Source organism: Natrix helvetica (assembly GCF_964273705.1).
Source record: "Natrix helvetica genome assembly, chromosome: 7".
In the NCBI taxonomy this organism is placed as follows: domain Eukaryota; kingdom Metazoa; phylum Chordata; class Lepidosauria; order Squamata; family Natricidae; genus Natrix; species Natrix helvetica.
The window spans coordinates 59092707-59116314 of NC_138558.1; the positions used below are offsets into that span (position 1 = coordinate 59092707).

The following is a 23608-nucleotide window of genomic DNA, read 5'->3' on the forward strand; positions in this document are numbered from 1 at the left end:
GGCTTCTGCCTCTGCCATGAGGGGTCTGGCGGTTGATATGGGCCTTGGTAGTGCGTCATGAACAGGACATGTTGATGCTGAATGTCCTGTCTTGCTGCTCTCAGCTCCAGCTAGTTGATGCTGCAAATCGATTCATCCTGAGACCACATGCCCTGTGTCACTTGCTGGTCTAGGTGAGCGCCCCAGCCGAATAGGCTGGCATCTGTTGTGATGACTAGATGATCTGGTTTCTTGAAACTGAATAAACTGAATAAAGTTTCTTGTCACCACCACTAGGTGCAGCCAGGGAGCCAGGCTGGGTCCACTGGCACTGTACAACATCCATGAAGAGGTCGGGCACAGGAACAAGTTCCTGAGGTGGTGCATGTTTCTTGAATAGGCTATTGCTAGGATAAGGAGTAGCTGACATAGAGGCACCCTCACCTGTCTGGGGCTTGGTACCCAGTTGGGTGATGGCTTTAGCCTTATGGAGTATGGATTTAAAGGTGGTGGGCTTGAAGAGCCCTGAGAAGGCATTGGTGTCAGAGGGAAGATCCTCATCTTCTGAGAGCTCTTGCTCATCATGATCCTGCTCCTCCCAGGTGGACACCTCACTGACCACGTTGGATTCCAGGGAGGGGTGCCGTGACTGCCTTCTCCAGTGCTGCCCTGCCTAGGCCTAGATAAGAGGCTCTCACAGAGGGTGTTGCAGGCCTTCAACTACTCCCTGGGAGATAGCTAGGTCAATGACTTCCTGCATCTCCACTGATAGGTTGAAGCCAAGATCCTTAGGCAGGTGTCCAGTTCGAGGAGCCGAGGTAGAGGGGCCAGTATGTAAGTGGCTGGGGTGAATTTCCACCTCATCCTGGCCGACATCTGGAAGATCTGGTTATGAACTGATGGATGGAGCAGGGGAGCCCATGCTAACCACGGAAATGTTGGAAACAGATCCTGTGGATCTATCTCCTCCTCAATGCCCTGTAGGGGATTCACAGTGGAAGAGGAAGGCAAACCCTCCCCACCTGAGTGTTAACTGTCTGGCTAGGAACGCTTGCCTGGCCTTGAGCTTTTTCGATCTGCTTCTCCAGTGCATTCTGACATTGCCTTAGAAGTGTCTTTTTACCCTTCCCTGATGCCTTGCTCCTCCCTGCCTTTTGCCCTTCCCCAGAAGTAGCTGTGGAGCTAGGATCCCTGGGAGTGTCTGGTCTACCATAGCTGGCATTGAAGGGGCCAGGCTGCTCTGAGTCTTCTGGGATATCATCCATTGCAAGCTCCATCACTAAGCGAGGTGGTCGTCGCTAAAGGTGATTGGTGATGAACAGAAGCCAGCTCGCACTGGAACGGCTGTGCAGCCTTCGCAGATTACCCCAACTGCTTGGGGATGGAGTATGACCATGTGGTGGCCAAGCACTTGGTAGCCGCCCAACACACAAAAAGGTTGAGTGGCAGCGACTCCGCCAGCAACCTGAACAGGGTCAGCTGACCACTTGGCAGCAATCTGCTGGAGTGGGCACCACAGCAAAGCTCTCAGGCCAAAAGCGTACAAAACGGCTGCTGGTAAAATGGCCGCCATGCACGTTGGCTGTGCTGAGAAGATTGCACCATCAGTAAATGGCACCGAATCCTCCAAGCGGCGGCAGCAGCGGCTTCAATATTGATCTGTTCAGCAGCCTCCGAAAAGACCACCGCCAATCAGCTGTTTAAAATAGCCTGCCTCTGACCACAAGGGGCACAGAAGGCAGGACACCCCCAACAGCCCGCTCCTACCTCGCTCTGATGAAAGAAAGGATTCAGATTCAAAATAAACAGGTAAAGAAATAAACTAAAATAATAATTAAAATAATAAACTGTGTGAGATTAATTAATTAGCTGGAGCTCACTCAACTGTGTCCTGATGGGCCAAACTGAGTTGGAAAACTGGCTTTAAGAGGAACAGGAGGCATGGTTAAGAAAATTGAACTCAGTCCTTGGGCAACCAGACTAATTTAACCCATGCTTGGACTCTCCAAGCAGCGCACAGGAGAATTCACATTTTGTACATATCTATTTTAACCTCGATCAAATAAAACTGCTTTATATTCCTTCCTTTTACTTTTAACAATCCTAATCTTTATTGTCTTCAAGTATCTTTATTTCTTTCTTTTTCTTTGTCCCTTCTCAGAAAATTCTTCAAAGCTTTTGTAAATTCAATATAGGAAAGTTTCCAAATCATTTTCTTGGTTTGTTATTTTTATATCCCATTTAATTATTAAGACATTGAGTTTTTTGTTTGTTTTTTGTTTGATTGTTTTTTGACATGTTAAGTGTAGCATTGGAATTTATGGAGAAGAAATGGTTAAAAGCAAACCCAACAATCACAGCAGAATGAAGATCCAGCAAGTATATAATTCCTTTTTAGACAAAGAAAGGAATTAAGACAACCCACAAATGCACCGTACAGTTTTTGCTCACAAGGAGACCACAAGGCTGCGGTATACATTCAGTTTACGTATGGGAGACATGGGAATAAGCATCTTTTGCTCGAACCACAGTTGGCATTTTCCAAAGTATGTTTGGTTCAAATATGTCCTTTTCTAATTAGTAATTTCTTGTTAACTGATTTTCAGTTATGAGGTGGTTTTGGATCAATATGTTTTGGACACTGGTAAGTTTCCTTCAATCCTTAGCAGACGAAATTTTGAATACAAATTTAAGGATTAAGCAAAAAATCCTTTGAAATATACAGCAAAAGAGATTTGAAATAACATTTTGGATTTAATATCCACAAGAATCCTTCCTGTGGAGAATCCTTCCTGTTTTTGATTTGAATTCTCTTAAAAATAATAGTATGAGACATAGAAGTCCTCTAGAACAGTGGTTCTCAACCTGTGGATCGGGACCCCTTTGGGGGTCGGATGACCTTTTCACAGGGGTCGCCTAAGACCATCGAAAAACACATATTTTCAAAAAAATACAGAAAACATAAAATAATTGTATGGTTGGGGGTCACCACAACATGAGGAACTGTATTAAAGGGTCGTGGCATTAGGAAGGTTGACACCCACTGCTCTAGAAGGAACCAGAAGCAATTAAAGGAGAACATATTTCATTAACTAATACAGAATTAAAAAAATATTTTAACACTGGACATATTGAAGAATATTTTTGAAGAATGGATTCAGAAGTTAACTTTAAGAGTGTCTGCCTCTACAGATACATTGTATTTCAAAGATTTTATAAAAGAGAAATAAGCTTTATCTGACACTTTCTGATCTGAAAGTGAATTTAAAAATGACAGCTACAAGAATGATATGGAAAAAGTCCAGGTCATTTCTTCAATTTCTATTACTCCCCATATATCCACTGTTATTTGCTATTGTGGGAATGAAGTACTGGTAGTCCTTGACTTAATACCACAATTGAGCCCAAAATCTATGTTGAAGATGTCATTTAAGTGAATTCTATGTCATTTAAGTGAATTTTGCCCAATTATACAACTTTTTTTTTGCAACAGTACTTTTTATTTTATTTTAAACAAGCACAAACGGACAGAACGAAAAACAAAAAACATTAAAACCATCTTCCATTACAAATTATAGAAAGTGTGTCAGTTGGTTACAAAACCTCTATGCATCCCTTCCATAGTCATCACTTACAATTCATATCAAATTGCATATTTTTAATCAAATATATTTCTATATATATATTACTATTATTGTACCTCAACCTTCATTTGACTATGATTGTTTTTACGTCATTTTATATGAAATATTCTAAATTTAAAGTAAAACTATATAATGGCATTCCATTAGATCTTCTTAAATCATCCAATAACATTACATCTTTATAACATATTCTAAATAAAAATTGGTTATATTTAATATTAAAGCTTTTAAACCTCCTCTCATAGTCTCCATTTGTAGTTTATATAAAATTTCATATTATCAAACATATATATATATATATATATATATATATATATATATATATATATATATATATATATATATATATATATATATATATATATATATATATGCATTATCATTATTAATCATTTAACTATAACTATTATCACTTCATTTTATACATAATACTCTAAATTTAACTAATTTTAACTTAATTTTTATTATACGCTTTCATTACATCAGCCTGTATGTTTCCAGTAATAGTGCAGTCTTATGTCTCTTGCCATTTGTAGCATTAATATTCTGATTACTTTCTTGGTATGTCTTGTATGGACTTCATGTTCATTTCGTATCTTATGAAAACTCAGAACCCTCCATCTGCTCCTTCCATCAGCCTGTCTTTGGTTATCACTGGTGCTTCTGTCAAGAATTCTCTCCTTACCTCCAATATTTCTTTTTTCTTCTTCTATACTTTGAAATCTGGGGTAGAGTTCCAGTCCTACTATCTCCCCTTTCCATATTCCGCTGTTGTCAATTCCAACCACGCTCAGTTTGCTGTCAGTATCCACGATTTTCTTATCTCTTTGATCATTTTTTCTTCAATTTTTAGAACTCTGTCCTCCACTTTCATTTGATAAACATCCTCAATTTTTCCATCAAATTTTTCTATTTTGTGTTCTATATTCTCCAATCTCATCTCAATTTTCTCTGTTACTACTAATAATTTTTGAATTTCAAACATAATCATTTGCAATGTTAAATTTCTTTTTCCTGTTGTGCCATTCTTCCAACTTGTAAACACTGCCACTATAGCAGCGATGGCGAACCTTTTTTGGCTCGTGTGCCACAAGTGGGGGGAGCGCGGGGGAGTCGTGTGCGGGCGTGCCGCACCCATAATGCAACGCGCTTCCAGTGCGCATGCACGCACAACGCGGCCATTTTTGCATGATTTTTTCGCCTTCCCCAGGCTCCAGAGGCTTTATAGGAGCCTGGGGAGGGCAAAAAGAGCCTCCCCCGCCCCCCCCCGGAGGCTTCAGGGAACGTCCGGAGGCTTCCCTGAAGCCTTCGGAACACTTAAAACCACCCTCCGAGCAACCCGGAAGTGACTTCCGGGTTGCTCGGATGGTCGTTTTAAGCGCTCTGAAGGCTTCAGGGAAGCCTCGGGACGGTCCCTGAACAGGCACGAGACGTGCGTCTCCATCGCCCGGGCCCGGATCGCCTCCGCCGCGCGGCGCCTCAGGCTCGGCGTCCTTGCGCCCGGCCTTCACATCGCTGCCGCCGCCGCCACCGCCGCTAGGACGGGCTCAGCCGAAGGGAAGTCCGTCAGGCTTCGGCCGCGCCGCCCTCGCCTCCTCCTCCTCCTCCTCTAGCCGCGCCATCGCAAGGATTAAGGCGAAAGGGGGGGGGACAGGGAAAGCGAAGGGGGCTTTGTTGTCCTCCTTCTCCTTCTCCTCCTTTCCCCCTCCGGCTCGAACGCGGCGCCGGGGCCCGGGAGGCAGCGAATGAGTCGGAGCCTGCCGACTGGAGGAAGAGGGTGAGAGGCGGGTCCTGTGAACGGCGGCGGCAGCGGCGACAATAGTCGCAACTTGGCTGCCTGCCTCCTTTCCCCTCCTTTGTCTCCCAGCCGGGGCGGCCTGCCGCCGAGTTACGACTATTGCCGCCGCTGCTGCTGCCGTTCACAGGACCCGCCTCTCACCCTCTTCCTCCAGTCGGCAGGCTCCGACTCGTTCGCTGCCTGCCGGGCCCCGGCACCGCGTTCGAGCCCGAGGGGGAAAGGAGGAGAAGGAGGACAACAAAGCTCCCTTCGCTTTCCCCATCCCCCCCTTCGCCTTAATCCTTGCGATGTAGTAAGGGAACCCTCCGGACGTTCCCTGAAGCCTCCGGGGGGGGGGCGGGGGAGGCTCTTTTCGCCCTCCCCAGGCTCCTATAAAGCCTCTGGAGCCTGGGGAAGGTGAAAAAATCATGCAAAGCCCCCTTCGCTTTCCCCATCCCCCCCCCTTTTGCCTTAATCCTTGCGATGGCGCGGCTAGAGGAGGAGGAGGAGGAGGCGAGGGCGGCGCGGCCGAAGCCTGACGGACTTCCCTTCGGCTGAGCCCGTCCTAGTGGCAGTGGCGGCGGCAGCGATGTGAAGGCCGGGCGCAAGGACACCGAGCCTGAGGCGCCGCGCGGCGGAGGCGATCCGGGCCCGGGCGATGGAGACGCACGTCTCGTGCCTGTTCAGGGACCGTCCCGAGGCTTCCCTGAAGCCTTCAGAGCGCTTAAAACGACCATCCGAGCAACCCGGAAGTCACTTCCAGGTTGCTCGGAGGGTGGTTTTAAGTGTTCCGAAGGCTTCAGGGAAGCCTCCGGACGTTCCCTGAAGCCTCCGCGGGGGGAGGCTCTTTTTGCCCTCCCCAGGCTCCTATAAAGCCTCTGGAGCCTGGGGAAGGCGAAAAATAGCTTTTAAAAAGGTGAACTCAGCTGGCCAGCGCGCGCATGCACGCTGGCCAGCTGACAGGGCAGCGCCTCGCGTGCCCTGACAAATGGCTCCGCGTGCCACTTGTGGCACGCGTGCCATAGGTTCGCCATCATGGCACTATAGCATTCAAGGTTTTTTGTTAGATTTCAAGCAAGTTCATTATAATCTTTCAAATCAAGGCTTTGTCTTCCCTCTAATCCAACTGCTGATAAAACTCCCGAAGAACACCTGTGTAAACAACCTGTGTTCTTCCTATTATCACTCTCAGTAAACAAGCTGAAAAGCCTTGAAGTGTCAAATGATCAAAGAGAAAAAAGAATAAAACAATGTTTCCAAACCTCCAGCCTCTAAGTGGCAGTGTTAGTTCTTTTCCCTCTGTTGTTATAGCCCTCTTTGTATTCCTCTTTATATCTTCTTTATGTGCCAAACTTAAAAAAAAAGATTCTTAAATGGAGAAAAAAACAATCCAATCAAGCATTGTAAAAAAAAAAAGAAAAAATTTAATCCATAGTTATAAAAAACAATTAAAAATAGAAGAAGAAAAACTAATCCATTCAGTTTAAAAAATAGGAAACATTAGCCAAAAATCTATCCATAAAAATAAAAAAGATAACACGCTAAGTTTAATGTGGCTTAATTTCACCACTTGCTCTCTTCTGTCTTCAATTTTAATTTAGCTTTATTTGGGGGGGGGGTAGTCTCTTTTCTGATAATAACATTTCCTCACCAATTCGACACACTTTCTCTTTCCGCTTTCTTTCCATTCCGGAGCTGTCCCTTCAAGGGCTGCATTTCTGTTGTCGGAAATAAGAGCTTCTCCTGGATCAATAAGGGACTTTGCGGTGTCCCTGAGATCAGCAGGACGTACTCTTTTCTATCACCATCTCTACCGGACGGTTTAGATCCAAAAAGGATGATCCAGCGGCAGAAATACCGACTGCGATCTTAGAACTCCAAGATCGCACATCATGTCGTCACGACGTTAGCTCCTCCTTCCAACAGTTCTTAATATAATCACTGCAGATGTTAAATTAGTTATGAAGTGAATTATTTCCCCATTGACTTTGCTTGTGAGAAGGTTGCAAAAGATGGACACATGGCCCTGGGCACTGCAGCCATCATATATATGAGTCAGTTGCCAAACTCTGAATTTTGATCACATGATCATGGGATGCTGTTGTTCATAAGTGAGAAATGGTCATTAAGTCACTTTTTTCAGTGCTATTGTAACTTTGAACAAACTATTGTAAGTTGAAGACTTACAGTATTTTAGGTTGCCTTATTGTAACTACTTACTATAGTAAGGCATTTATAGAAAGGCATGCAATTTATAATTATATAGTTTATAAAGCACTTCAAAACAACAGATTATATAAAGCAAAACAGATGACTTCAAACGAACAAAAAAGAACAAAAAAATCATGTGTCACAATTCATGCTAGCTTTTAAATGGTTAATTACAAATTATACCACAGTGACAGAATTCTTAATTTATAAATATACACTGTGTATCTTATACTTTATAAGGAAGCTATAATTTGGAAGGTCTCAGCTTGTATGCTGTGCATAATTTTACACCACTGTAGCTAATTAAACATTTTAGTGTAATCATCTGTCTTGTTTTTAACATTGAGCCAAAAGAAACATGAAATCAAAGTGATTTACTTTTTGTTAAGGATGGATATCTGAACTACAAATATACAAATGTCACATGTAAACATGTCCAGTCCCTTATGGATGGAGACCATGGCAAATAGTAGAAACAAGATACAGTATTTAATGTAGGTTTTTGAAAACCATTCAAAGCAATTCTTTAAAATGATAACTCAGAGCTTTGAGGCAGCCACGATTTTCAAAGAGTGAGTTTGGCTGCTTCACAGTACTTCACTGTTTTGTTTTGTTTTTTACTTGAGCATGAATGCCATTGGATCAAAGGAAATCAAGACAGTAATGCCTTGGGTACATGTACTTTCATACTGAGAAGACCAAGAAAAAGGATCAGTGTCAGAGTCAAGCTTTTGAAAGATGTGGATGTCTCTCTGCTCCAATTAGTGGGTTCAGAAGGTTGCATTAAGAAGGGGTGTTCTCCAACAGCTTGCATAATACACAGACTGATACAGAGGGGCAGCATCCTGCCAAGTGCCATCATCTGGAATGCAATCCAGAGACAAACCCAGGAGACAGTATAAAAATATAAATTCAGGATCAGAATAGAACACAGTAAGTCTGAATAAAGAAAATGAATCATGGATCATCCAACGAAGGCCCATCAATTATTCATCTATTTGAATAGTATGATCAGTTCAAACTGATGAAAATTCGTGCGGTATTGCAGTTTAAAGAGGATCAACCCTGCCAAGTAGAAAGGAAGCATGGTTCTGCTAAGTATTTTAAATAAGGCAGGAATGCATGATGAATTATAACAGCAACAGGGTAGAATAATGAGCAACAGGGAAGAGTCTGCATTGTTCAGACATCCCATGTTTTCTCAAATGTGAGAAAAGATCTTTTCCAGGGAACCATAGATTGCTACCATAGTTCTTTGCTTGATCATCTCACCTTAAAAATAATCCTAATAAATCAACTGGTTCAAAAAAATCTATTTTTAACACAATGAGTAAGGTAAAGGTTCTCCTTGCACATATGTGATAGGCGTTCCCAACTCTAAGGGGCGGTGCTCATCTCCGTTTCAAAGCTGAAGAGCCAGCGCTTTCCGTGGTCATGTGGCTGGCATGACTAAATGCCAAAGGCGCACAGAACGCTGTTACCTTCCCACCAAAGGTGGTTCCTACTTTTCTACTTGCATTTGTACATGCTTTTGAACTAATTTGGCAGAAGCTAGGACAAGTAATAGGAGCTGGTGTACGCCACGCGGCCAAAAGTGGGTGGGCAGCAGCGGCAGGTTAGCTTTCACGGCTGAAAGAGGGGGGGAGGCGGCAGCAGGCTAGCTTTCGCAGCTGAAAGAGGGTGGGCGGCAGTGGCGGCAGACTAGCTTTCGCGAGGGAAGTCCTGAAGGCCACGAGCTGGCGTACGTCACGCAGCCGAAAGCCCTCCACCCCCCCTCTCCAGCCTTGCCTGGCTGGCTAAGCCTGCCAGGCGGCATGCCTAGCTAACCGACAACCCTTGTCTGACTGGTAGATTTACCTGTCCTGCTGCCTTGTTTCCTGCCTGCTACCTGCTGCATCCATCGCATCAGACAGCTGCTGATTCTGCCTGCTGGTAAGTGACCCAATTTTTTTTCTTTTATTCTTTCAATGTTTTTAAAAAGAATATTTTATTTATTATGCATAGAATTGTTTAAAATTGTTTTACTTAAAGGTTTTGACTATATAATATTTTTAAATGGTTTACTTCAATTTATTATATGTGGATTCTTTTTTTAAATTGTCTTAGACTATTTAAAAAAAAGATTCTATCCAAAATAAATTAAAATAAACCATTTTTAGAAATTCTATATTCAATACTTTAAATGTATTGTGTATAATTTTTTTTTAAATCGTTTTACTTAAAAGTATTGAGTGTAGAATAGTTTAAAATGGTTTACTTCAATTTATTGTGTGTAGAATACCTTGAAATGGTTACAGTATATATTATTGCTGGTAGAATACCTTGAAATGGTTACAGTATAAAATATTGCTGGTAGAATAGCTTGAAATGGTTACAGTATAAATTATTGTGTGCGGAATACTTAACAATAGTTTTTAAGGATTTTTATATTTATAGAATATCTTTTAAAAATTATTTTAGGGAATTTTTATTTTTTAATTGTTTATAAAATATATTTACTACAAGAAATGTTACTCCTTTTTGCAAATGTTTTCTTTGTGATGCAGTATGTTGCTTTTAAGTGTTCAGACCAGGGTTTTTTTTTTAACAAAGTTTTTTATTGGTTTTTTGATGTTTTACATAGGGAAAAGGTAAGGGAAAGGTTACAAATTTTGGCAGCTGCGAGCTGCAGTAGGTGCACCCCCCCCTCCAAACTCATAGTATACATTTACATAAAATTCAAATATTACATAATAGCATATAGTCAGTGTGGTAAATTCAATTGGTAATTTCGGTCAGTTTATATCACGTGGATTTTCTTACTTATTTGTGTGATCTGAGCTTTCTTGATGTCGCCCCATCTCCCCCAGTTGGCAGTGCTCCGGCCCCTCCCGTGTCTTGTACATCTACTGAAGTGTCTTCTGGTTTTTCTAGGAGTAGTTTATTTTTTTCCATAAAGGCCTGCGCCTCTATGGGTGTATTAATTCTAACTCTTGTCTCCTCCCAGAATATTAGCATACCTTCAGGCAGTAACCATCGAAACCACACCCTCTTCTGGTATAATTTATTCGCCAATTGCGAATAATTTTTCCTTTTCTCCCTCACTTTCTTGGGGATCTGTTTCAGAATGGTTATCTCCTTATCTTTGTATATCAAGGCTTGCCCCCTTTGTGCATTCAGGATCTCATCTCTTGTGCTTTTCCTAAGAAATTTAATGTGTACCTCCCTGGGGACATTGTGTGTTCTAGCATACGCTGAGTTCGCTCTATAGGCCAGGTCTATTTCCCACCCCATCTGTTGTTTTTCCTTCTGAATATACTCAGCCAAAATGGTTGTCATGATGTCCCTTATGTTTTCATCATCTGTCTCCATCACGTTCTGGAATCTAAGATAAAAAGACATTCTCTCAAACTCTATTTTCATTTGTTGGGTGTCAAGTTCTTTGTTTCCCCTCTGCACACCCTCTATCCCTCCCTTCATCTCAGCCGCCCCATCTTCCAAAAGATCCAGTCTCTGTGAGTTCTTATTAATTTTATCCTGGTTCTCTTTAATTTCTTCTTTCATCTCCTTCAATTGTCTCTTTATTTCCTCTTGTCCCTGTAGAAGTTGTAACATTTGATGAAACTCCAGGTCCGTAGATTTAGGTTGCTTGAAGGCTGTTAACGTTGATTGTGTGCTAGGACTGGAGGTTGCAGATGTTGGGGCTGAGGCAGCAAAGCCTGATTTTCCAGGAGGTGGTCTTTTAGATGCCATTGTTTATAAAGTAAAGAGTCCAGTCAGTATAAAGAAGGATCAGTCAGAGAGATAGAACAGCCAAGAGAGTCCAGGAGACAGAGAGTCCAGGCACAGGGGAATTTTCTAATCACCCTGGCAAAAGAGCAGTCGTTTTTCACTCCAGGGGGTTCAGAAGCAAACAGTCCACAAGAGAATTATCCAGGTAGCACGGAGACAAAGACCGGAAGCCTGAAGTTAAAAGGTGGAGTCAAGTCTCACATCTCATGAAGACAACGGAAGTGTGCCATCTTGCCCTGCCAGCTTCGGGTATTGAGGCAACAAATAAAGTTTTCAAAGTTCAAAGTTCCCAGGGCTTCCAGATCTCATTGTCTTAAACCTTAAAAGTTTAAATCTGAAAATCCATTTAATAGGGGTGTGACATCTTTAGTTTGGCTCTCCCCCTCCTCCTTCCCTTGGGGCTGAGAGCTCACTTGTTTCCAGCCGCTTGTCCAAGGGGGGAGGGAAATCCCCCTCCCCTCCAGCCGCACCTCTCCAAATCAAGCCAAAAGTTCAAGTTTGCACAGCTGACAGATTTTATAGTTGGTAATAGGAATGGAGTCTACACCTCACCACTCCGCCGCCGCATCCTTCTGCTTTCTTTTTTCACTCCGAACAGCCTGTCAGCGAAGACGCGCCCATGCGCCCTCCGATCTGCTCCCCGGTGCCTTGAGCGCGCAGGGGACCTCCCACCCCCCGCGCAGGGATCCCCTGCGATGCCGCCCCTCCGGCAGGACGCCTCTACGGGGCGTCCTGTGCCCCCCAAGAAGTGGGGAAGCCCACCGGGGAGCCGGAGCGAGGAACGAGTTGCCCGTCACCGTCAGCCGCCAGAACTGGAACCGTTCAGACCAGGTTTATGTGTCTCAAAGTGGCTGCTTTTCTATGGGCAGGCCAGGTTGGTGCAAGGCAGCTTTGCCAGATTTAATGTGTTTCACCCTGGTTGTTTAGATAATTCTGAGGTGGTTGCTGGTTCTGTGAGCTTCCTGGCACTGTCCTTTATAGTTTCCCACAATGCCTTGATGGTTTTTATTCCAGTGGCTTTGTCTTTCATGTCCTTAAGGTTAGGGGGAAAAATGGTTTCATTTGCAGTCTCAGGGGGGGAGGATTATTTTTTGGTGTTTTCCTGGCACTGTCATAGTTTGTGTGGGTGTGTAATGTCCCGCAGTTATCTACACATTAATAATGATCAAGAACTAATAATATTTCCTTATACATTTTAGTGACCTTTCCTTACATAATTGGTGTTTTCTTTCATACTTTTGGATTTTATCCATTGGGGCAAATAATTCAGGGACATCGTCTTGGCCACTCCCACCCAGTCACATGACTGCCAAGCCACTCCCACCCAGTCACATGGCCGGCAAGCCACTCCCACCCAGTCACATGGCCGGCAAGCCACTCCCACAAAGCAGGCCATACCCACAGAGTAGGTTCCAAAATTTTTGGAAACCCACCACTGGTGTACGTTACCTCTCAGCAAATCCATGCAGCAGCTGCATCTTTTCCTGAGATGTTACAGTTGTTTTGACACAGCCACACAACTCAAAACTATTTTGATTACAAATGAGAATCAAAGGAATATTTTACAAGTCACTGTGGACAAATATCAAACAAGTATGTTCTCTGTTACTTATCCCTGTAGATTTTATCCTTGCACAGGAATAACTGAAATTTATCTATTTAAATGGGCAAGCAGAGGCTTCAAAGCTGTCCAATGTATAAACATTTCCAGTATTATAATTAGACAGCTCTACTTATCCTTGTTTTTGTAGCACTATTTTTACAATCTGGCAATCAATTCTCAAGTTGAAAAAGTACACTATAATTATTGAGTAATGGCTATATGTTAAAACTATGGCTTATTAAATTTGTTAACCAATTATATCTTGAATGTGTCCAGTTACAATGCTGCTATTACTCTACCTTTGTGGACTGAGAAATCAATTGCTGAACATAGCATAGGATCAGGCCCTAAGTCATTAGTGAACAGTGACACTTATCTGAAGAAACAGTTATGATATTTTAATCTCCCATGATCTTCTTTTGACACTTTCTCTTGCTAAACATTGCTTTTATGATAAGTCTATATACAAAAAAAACATTTGGTTTATGCAGCATTGGCTTCAAATGCAATAACAGAATGTAAACCAATTCTCATTGAAATAGCAACTGAGTAATCTTACTGCATACTATAAAGCTTTTCTTTTTAAGAAAAACGTGGGGAAAAGACTGCAGAATCATTCTCACTTTAAAAGTAACAAAGATGTACCATCTTAGGAACATTTTGCATCTCCATTTGAGAACTTTCATTTGGAAGTTCAAACTATTTAAAAAAATCCTGTTATTGAGGATGAGAGATGTTTTGCTATGTGATGTTCAGAAAATTCAAAGAAACCAGTGTTAAAGCAACAATTTCCAGTTATTAACTGATATAATAATGTAGAAGTCAAGTGTAATTGCTGTGCACTGATTTTTCCTTTCCTTGACATTTTTATGTATAACATTAGTTTTCCAACACTATTATTATTAAGATGACTTAATAGGATGGAAGCATTTATCTCATAAACATGCAATAGAGTTGATGATATTTCAGTGGCATTTTATTTAAATATTGAATAGTAAAAAGGTTCCATTTTTTTAAAAAATGCTAAGTTATTGACTGTACAACAGGAGTCCCCAATCCCCAGTCCATAGACCGGCACTGGTCCATGACATTCCAGAAACTGGGCCACAAAGCCCCATTCGCGAGATGCAGGCAGAATACAAAATGACGGCCCCTTCGGTCTGCAGAAAAAATTATCTCCTCACAACCAGTCCCTAGTGCCCAAAAGGTTGGGGACTGCTGCAGTACAATGTCAAAATAAGCAAATTATAGTGCTATATTGTCAACAGATTCTTATATAATGATGATGATCACGTGCCATCGAAGTGTTCCAACTGTTAGCCACCACATTCTATGAAGTTGACCAAGAATACAGTGTTTATTGGGAAGATAAGCAATTTAACTTAGTATGTTAAATTTAACATACTAAGATTAATGCGCTACTTTGTCCAATGTTGATTTAAAATGGAAGGTTTTTAAAAGTCTGTTTCAAAAATTCTTCATAGATAAAATATTGCACATCAATGGAAAAAATTAATACCCTGACCAAAAGGTATTATTTATTTATTTTAAGCAAATCCATTTAGACAGTAACCAAAAAGTAGCTTAAAAGTAAATTAAAAGGCTCAAAACTCTATTGTTTGATAACACTAACATGAGTAAGGAAAAAAAAAGAAAGGATGAACAACCTAGAAGAAAAGAATCTGTTCTTACCAATGTCTAATATATAATTCTGGTCTTTGATTATCTCAGTGTTTGTGTTTACCAAACTAATGTTTCTATGTACCTTCTCATTCACCTTCTTGGAAGCAAAAACAGGTCACAGCCTCTGACTGTGGCAAAAAGGACAAAACCAGGCAAAATGAGGACCCAGATTGTTGGGGGCAATATGCTGACTTGTAAACCACTTAGAGAGAGCCGTAAAGCACCGTGAAGCAGCATATAAATCTAAGTGTTATTGCTATCAGATGCTGCTGTATTAAACAGGTTTAGTATGTAGACCATCCTATAAGCCTATGGTTTTACAAGGATCAGAGACCTCGTGAAAAACCCCTTGAGTTACTCTCAAGTAATTATGTTTAGGATTTTCAATCATGTTCAGCCAATCTGTGAAATTTATTCTCCTCATATGGTTCTCCATTTTAAAAAGGTGAGTGCGTCCAGTGGAAAATATCTATACCAATGAGACTATCCATCAATTCAGAATATTTTTATGGAGTTCCTATGTATGTAGACAGTCTTCAAGGATATAGAAGGTTGCAAATTGTGAAAGAAAATAAAAGAAGATAAGAAGATGACATAAGCCTCAAAGAAATCAGGACACCGACACATTCTGTCTGAAGTATAGACCAGCAATATTTGCTAAGCGCCTTAGATCTGCTACATGTACTCTGATTGAGAGTCTAAAATAAGAATCTGAAAATATTTGACAACACACAAGGAGCCAACAGTTTGTCACATGATTACATTACAATTTTTATTCACCATTATAATCATCTAATACAGTGATGGCGAACCTTTTGTGGTTCGCGTGCTAAAGTGGGGGGAGCCCAGGGGGGTCTGCACGGGCATGCCACCCTCATAATGCTATGCACATGACCCCAGCACGCACGCGTGCACGACCAGCACTCCATCCCCATTTTTGGTGTGCTTTTTTTGTGCCCCCCCCTCAGGCTCCAGAGGCTTTATAGGAGCCTGGGGAGGGCGAAAACAGCCTCCCCGCCGCCACCGGAGGCTCTCCAGAGGCTTCAAGAACTTCCCTGAAGTCTCCGAAGCACGAAAAACCGCCCCAATGGAAGTTGAGGAACGGACTTCCCGTTTGCTACATAGGTTTGCTTCCAGCCCTCTGGAGCCTTCAGGGGCCTTCAGGATGCTTCCCTGAAGGCTCTGTAGGGCAGGGCCATTTTTCATCCTCCAGAGCCTTCAGGGGCCCTCAGGAGGCTTCCTTGAAGGTTCCAGAGGACACAAAGTGACTCTACAAGCCAACCGGAGTCACTTCCGGTTCGCTTGTAGAGTCATTTTTTGCTCTCTGGGGTCTTCGGGGAAGCCTCCTGAGGGCCCCTGAGAGCTCTAGAGGGCTAAAACTGGCCCTCCGAGCAACCTGGGAGTGACTTCCCATTTGTTCGTAGGGTCGTTTTTTTACCCTCTGGAGCCTTCAGGGAAGCCTCCTGGAGGCTACAGAGCGCTAAAACTGGCCCTATGTTCCTAAACTTCCAGTTTGCCTGGGAAGCTCCTGAAGCCCCCCGAGGGCAGAAAATGACCTCAAAAGGCCGAAGTCAGCTGGCCAGCACGTGCATGTGCGCCGGCCAACTGACAGGGCAACGCCTCATGTGCCCGGGCAAATGGCTCATGCCATAGGTTCGCCATCACAGATCTAATATATTCTGCAGTCATCATTCAGCATTGTGAATATTTTTTCCACATTATTAACCTCTTGTAACTTGGCTAAAGTCACCCAGCTGGTTTTCATGCCTAAGGGAGGTCTAGAACTCAAATCTCGTAGTTTCTGGACCAGCATCTTAACCCAGGTACCAAATTGACTCTGTAATATTCCCTCTATTTTGTTTATCAAAATGCAATTTTGGAGATATGTGTCCAAATGTGCAATTTTTATAGCTAATATCTACAACAATGTACAACCTTTTCTATGAACATGACCTACAACCACTTGGCCAAAAACTAATTCTTTAGTTTTTAAAAACAAATTAGTATAAATTCCCATAAGAATTGTATCAATGCAGATGTTCAATTTCCATGGATTTTAAAAATTGATAGTCCTTGTGACTACTTCCTTTCTGTCTGCAATATTTACCCCTTTTAAAGCAGTGTCCTTTAGATGTTCACTGAAGACTCTGTATATTCCCTCTGGCCTTCCTTGTGTGAACATTTATGAATAAATGGTTTTGCTTTATATTGCTTGGGATAATATAATGAAGGAATGGATGGATGTTTCTTTTTTCTTCTATACAAGTTGACTGCAAAATTGTAGTAATTTTTATATAGTAGTTATACTGTTTAAACCTTATAATAAACTTATACAAAATGAACACAGATGTTGATTTCTTTATGAAGAGACTAAGTAAGTAAATGCACTAAAGTATCCAATGTAAAGTTGAGCTACCAAGAATCTACAAAAAAAGCACTGCAATTATTAGCGCTAGTTTTAACCACCTGCATTTGCATCAGCTCAAATGACCTAAACAGGACATTAGCAAAAATGAATGTCATACTGTTTCTGTTCTACCATCTTTTGCATAATAGTTATTGCACTGGAACAAATTCACCAATTAAATATAAGACACAAAGACCTAAGAGTAAATAGAATCAATGTTCTTTATCCTAAAACTTAAGAGGCAAAAAGCCTAACAGACTTATGAGGAGGACATATAATATCTACAACAGTCAAAAGTCAAGACTATAAATTCTATTTTTTATGTTGACTGAATCTCTCCCCACCCACCCACCCCTTCCTCAGAAGTGCATGGAACAGAAATATATCTTTTTGGAAGCTCTCTAGCATTGATCACCACCTTGATGGAACTTTAAGAAAGTTTCTCAAATTTTATACAATTATCAAAAAATGCTGAGGATCTTCTGTCACATTTGAAGAGAAGATATTTGAACATATAGTCAAATTACTCCAGTCTCCTCCCTTAAAAACAATTATTTTTCAAATTGTGCTCTGGAATAAACTACTTTCATGAAATACTTTTCTCAATAATTGTAGCAATTTGAAATGTTCCTTCTTCCCTTTTCCATCTTTTTCACATATCGTTTCTTCATAAATACATGCTTACCAAAAAATTTAATATTATAAGCTCAAAATATTACAACGCAATATACATCACAGCAATACATAGTAAACCTTAATAGCTGTCCAATGTGCTGAAATTATTCATATTGGTGTGCTCAGGTAGTAAGTTATGAAAAATTTTATATTTCTGATTTTAAAAGCTAAACTTTTAAATAAATAATTCAATATATTTATTTCTGGATTAGATAAATTTCAAATTCTTTTGATGTAAATTAAGCTACATATTTCACTTAAAGTTTGCTATTCTTCAAATCAATTGAGATCTTATGATTCCTTCAGAATTATTCTACCCAACATTCTATCAAATGAAAAAGGTAAGATTATTTTCCAAATGTTTTATCAGTATTTTATTATATCACCCAAAATATTTCAGACATGTACTTTCTTTTTAAGTCTCAAACATTTCCCCCCATACTTTCAGTAACTGTTGTAAAGGGATACAAATCTTAAATGGTGTATGCTGGAAAAGCTAAATAAACCATTGATCATGCACCTTAAATGTAATTTCTGCTACATTATGTAACCTTTTGAGTACTAATACTTGACTCCATTTAATGCAATTCCATCTGGCAAGTTAAGATGAGAGACAATGACTCTCAACCCATTTTTTTTTCATCATTTCTTTCTGCATGATAGGTAGGTAAACTACAGAATTCTTGAAGTATAATCTCTTCTGCTAAATTTTGAGAAATTTGATTTTCAATTACCAAGTTCCAATTGCAAAATATTAATAAGCAGCCATAGTTTAAAGGGAAACATTTGGCAAAATAGGTCTTGCAAAGCCTTCAGTCTAGTAAGACTTACAAACTTTCCAAACAGTATTTTATATTCAAACTACATCATTGGTGAATTTTGCTAATATTCATGTACTGGAATATATATCATTTACTTTTCAAAAGTCACTTTGAAATATTCAATCTACAGTAATTGATGTTTGGTCTCATTATTAAGCCAAGCAGTTAGGGGAAAAATGCTGCAGTTCATCATAAACTAAAGAGCAGCAATTAATATTTTCTTAGTTCAGCTCCATCATAGAATTTTCTACATTTTGCAAGAATAATAAACAGCATGCATGGGGTGGGGGGAGTGGATTGAGATCTAAGAAAGAGCGAAAGAACCAAGAGAGAGAGAATATGCAACAAAACTTAAGTGTTCCTTACATAAGTTAAACACAAGTATTTTGAGTTTCAAATTGTTAAAATTGTTATGTTTACAATAAGTAGAGGAGAACTAGTGGAGGAAGGTTTCATAGAGATTTGAAGGAAACTTACCAGGAGGTTCCCAAAGAAAAGATTTTTAATTTCAGACAAAAGTTTTCTAAGAAAGCAATGTATCCTTCACGGAAACACAAATTATAAATTTTATTCGAAATTTCTTCAGATCAGAGTAAGTTCCATTAGGCTTTCCAACATTCTCCAGAAAGTAAGCAAATGTCTTTGATTTGGGGCCATGACATTTCCCCAGGCTTGTCCTCTACTGTACAATTTTCATAATCCAAATCTATGCTGACTGGGATTTTTGAGAGTTTATTATATTTTGATGACACCAAATTAGAGAAAGCAGTTTAGAGCGTAATCTAAGAATTTTCAGTGTAAAAGATTTCTTTGGAAGACAAATTTATGTGGAAAGAATTTCCTGATGATAAAAGTTTAAGAGCCATTAGAAAGCAAAAACCTAGATTAGGCTTTCACTTAAAGACAGAAACCCTTAATATGATATATATTTTAAAAGTATGAAAACGTGAAACAGAAAAATGACTATGAGATCATTTATACCAATGAAAAAATAGTGTTTTAAATCAGTCAAGCTGGAATCTACTGATGTCATCCAAATAAAGAAAGACATTGAAAAAATGTCTATGGAGATTCTCTGTTATCCAGGTCACAGTTGTTCCAAAGGTGCTTTTTGAAAAGGCAACTGGACTTCCTTGTTTTTCCTTGAAAACATTTCGCTTCTCATCACTTCTGAATGGTGGGGGATGGAAGGATTTATAAATAAGGAACATAAATCCTTCTATCCTCCACCATTCAATCAGAACTGAAGAAACATCTTGGATGATGACCAAACTATCTTCAAGGGGGAAAAAACCAAGACAGTCCAGTTGCCTCTTGAAAAAGCACCTTTGGGACAGTGAAGAAAATGGATTTTGAACTATATAGCTTCAGGCATAGTCTGATAAGAGTTTGAGAGGTAAGAATGAAGCAACTCATCAATTTTTAGTTACAGTCCTATATTAAAATAAAAGCACATGATTTTATTTAAGCATTCTCTAATGCAGTTAAAATGCAATGATTTGTTAAATATACTCCTCTGTATGAGATAGCACAAAAACAGACTCTCAACCTGCAAGCACAAAGAATAAACTGAGGCGCAGCTTAGAAAACTGTGTAAGGCAAAGTATAATACAGCTTGAAGATGATTTCTTTGTCTTTGAAGGTAGAAAGGGGCTAATTCTCTGAAAATGCGGGAGTCAAGATTTTGGCATCTATTAAAACAAAGGTTGTATAAAGGCCTTTTATATTCCTGAACTAAACTTAATTCTAGATTGAAAATACAAAGAATTCTCAATTCTTACTGATATTGTGCAGACATTGTTGTAGTGCAGTGAGTAAACAACTGAACAGGCAAGAAATTCAAAATACCATATGACAGCCTTGCCCCACATTTTTTATGGATAAAGTTTATCAAAACTTGTCATTCCTACAAAAAAGAAGAAAATTAATTTTCAATGTTTTCTTGCATTATATTTCTAAATCTTCCTGAACTACTTCTGTTGTCCCACCATGAGATCATACAGTATAGCTATACTATATATGTATACAAGCATCTCAAGCTTCCCAAAATAAATCTTTCCAAATTAAATGTTCCTTTCAAAATAAAATAGTAAGGAAGAACTTTTGGGGAATGTTCTAGTGCCCAATAAGGGAAGTTGATCAATACTAATTTTGTGAACCTTATACACAGTTTATGGGTATCAAATTACTTATGCAATTTGTACTTACATATTATCCATGTAAAGGTATGATACGATATTAACTTTTTATTCAATCAGGATCAAATCTGTGTAATTGTTTTATTTTCTTAAGACACCCTTTCCCTTGTTGATTCTCAGTAAGTGAAACTCTACTATACTTTACAATCATCAGTACTTTTTTAATATCATGACCACACCTGGTCTAACTGGGAAAAACAGCTTTTTTTTTGAAACATAAGAATATTTGTAGCTGAAAATGGGACTCATAATCTCTACATTAGAAACAAGCCAACTGGCATATGACAAAATTAAAATCAGGAGTCAGTAAATCACCTGCTATTTTATACTAGTGCATAAATTGCTCTCTGGAATTGAGAAATAAATCATATAAACTATGAAAAAGAATTATAATAGGACACCAATGGAAAATGCAGGAAATCTTCTTCTATTAAATATCCCCATTTGTTTTGTTATCAGTTACATTCATTCACAATTGAAAATGTATGTTAAAGGTCAATTAGGAATGTTTACAAGACAATGTAATTAAAAAAAAAAACCAAGCAGCTTCTCCTCCACATAGCATTAAAGCCTTCAGCCTGAACCACATTTATAAAATTTATTTTTCTTAGATGACCCGAGATCATTGCTACAACACATGTTTTCTACAAATATGATGTATAGGATGCTAGATACTTAGATATCCAGAATGTCCTAATAAACAGTGACATGATAGGGGGTGTGTGTCTTTTTCCCCCTCTAAAAGAAAGGAAACAATGAGATGAAAAACAAGGGCAACTCAGAAGACATACTAAATTGTGTATTTCAGAAAATTTGGTAGGCTGATGCTATTATTGTCTGAATGCCTATCCTTGCAATGAAGATATTTTGATACAATTCTCTTTTGAGACATTTCCCCTATCCTCTATGAAGAAGATGCTGGGTTGACTTTTAGCATGCCATCTGAAAACACAGAAAGAACGGTCTCTATTGTTTGCAGAATCAATGGTCTGTGTTTCTTCCTCTGTACCCCATCCCCTTTTCCTGCAAAAGTGCCCTTTCAAAATGTACAAACAAAGCTGACAGTTCACATTTTTTTTAGTGTTGTCCCCTACACAAGTGCTTATTGCTCCCCTAATGTGGGGAGGGAGAGGGAGTTTGCATATGAGAAGCCTCTATTAGGAAAGCACCCAAAGACAACAATTTCAGCATTTCAACTTGCAACCATGTATTGACAAGAGGAAGGAATATTCCCCATCCCAATTCTTCCTGTTTAGTAAACAGGGATATTCCCACCTCCTCCCTCGCCCTTCCAACCATTCTTTGTCAATCCGTTTCAACCAAAACCAAAACCTCCTCTTACCTCGACTTCCCTGTTCTTCTCTTTGTTTCTACCTATGGAACTTCTCCCATTGCTGGTCGTCTCCTGGGCTGGGATTACCGAGATCCGCCGGAGAGGCATTTGGACAAGGCTGTGGGTTGCCGAAGCCTGATTGGGCGTCTTTCAGCTTCACTCCCTCTGAGTAGCCCACCTGGAAAATTGCTCATATCCTCGCGTCGCCGGAGCCTGTGCCTTGCGAAAAGCAGCCGAGGGATTCTGAGGATTTCTTTAGAGGGGAGGGGGCGGAATGAAAGCAAACAGCAGCAGCAGCAGCAGCAGCAGCAGCCCTGCCCGTGACTTTCAGGCAGAGCGCAGGAGAGACGGCAGATAAAAGGCAGACTATTCCAGGAGTTTCAAATTCTCCGAAGAGACAAGAGTTCCTGCTCTCCGGAGTCGGAACTCCGCCGCTTTGTCACTGGAGCAACTTCTTCCCCACCCCCCAGTCCTTTCTCCAGAGCATTGTGGGAGACAATTCAATGTCTCTGTTACCTAATAACTGTCATGGAAACGAAGGCAAAGCTGGGTCTTGATTAAAAAAAGGCGTTCCTTTTCCTCTCACGGCTTCTCGGGCGCTTCCATTTTTGCAACAGTCGCTTTGGTGACTCCTCGTTTTGGCTGCCCGGCTGCTGCCTCCCCTCCCGAGAGAGAGCAAGAGAGAGAGCAGCCAGCCGCAGCCCGTCTCGGCCGGTACCGCCTGGTGCGCTGGCGCTGCCTTGGTAATCAAATTAAGGGCCCAGGCGAAAGGCGCTTAGCGTCCTATTTTGGAGCCAAATCTCTTCCCCGGAAGGCACCCCCTCGCCCTTGTCCTTCACACGCCTCCAGTAATCTGCTTAGGGTTCAAAGAAGCTGCCCCGAAAGGGGAAAAAAAGGAATGCTTCAACCTGAAATAACAAAAGTGGTGCCGACAGAAAAAGAGCAGCAATTGCAAACGGGCCTCGCTGGGGCAACCAGTAGGAAAACATTTAACCCTTTCCTTCCGCGTCTTCAGCAAAAGTATTTAAATGGACAGGACCCGTTTTGCCGCTTTCTGGACAGGTCTGGGAAAGGGGAGCCCATGGCAACAAGAGAACAGGAACCGTGCAGTTTCACCAGGAACTCGCTTGCTGAACCCGGCAGGACACAGAGCCGGAATTTCCTTAGAGCAGCATAGTGCCTGGGGTTTTTTTTTGGGGGGGGGAGGGGGTTTGGGGGGGTTGCACTGAATTGGATTCTAACTTGGTGAAATTTCAAATCCCACTGATGCTGGCACAGGGAATGCCAATTGCTTTTCCTTGCTAGGGCAGGACACATTGATTCCTTGACAGACCTTTCTGTCACCTATGCCACCTCACCTCTCCCCCTTCCATACCCACCGTGGAACATCTCTCTCTCTCTCTCTCTCTCCCTCCCTCCCTCCCTCCCTCCCTCTCTCTCTCTCTCTCTCTCTCTCTCCCTCCCTCCCTCCCTCCCTCCCTCTCTTTCTTTCTTTCTTTCTTTCTT

At 40.9% G+C, this 23608-nt stretch overlaps 1 protein-coding gene across 3 annotated transcripts in view; it reads right to left on the reverse strand.

Annotated features, from left to right (window-relative positions):
- The window catches only part of MARCHF1 (membrane associated ring-CH-type finger 1), a 162260-nt gene extending 139163 nt beyond the window's left edge, over nt 1-23097 (reverse strand). For 2 of the 3 annotated variants that reach the window (XM_081959672.1, XM_081959671.1), the window contains exon 1: nt 22112-23097. In XM_081959672.1, the coding sequence (XP_081815798.1) occupies nt 22112-22210 (99 nt within the window). In that variant the 5' untranslated portion in view covers nt 22211-23097. The remainder of the gene's footprint in view (nt 1-22111) is intronic. The other variant, XM_081959673.1, reaches the window with a different exon arrangement.
- Between the last annotated feature and the right edge of the window lie 511 nt (nt 23098-23608).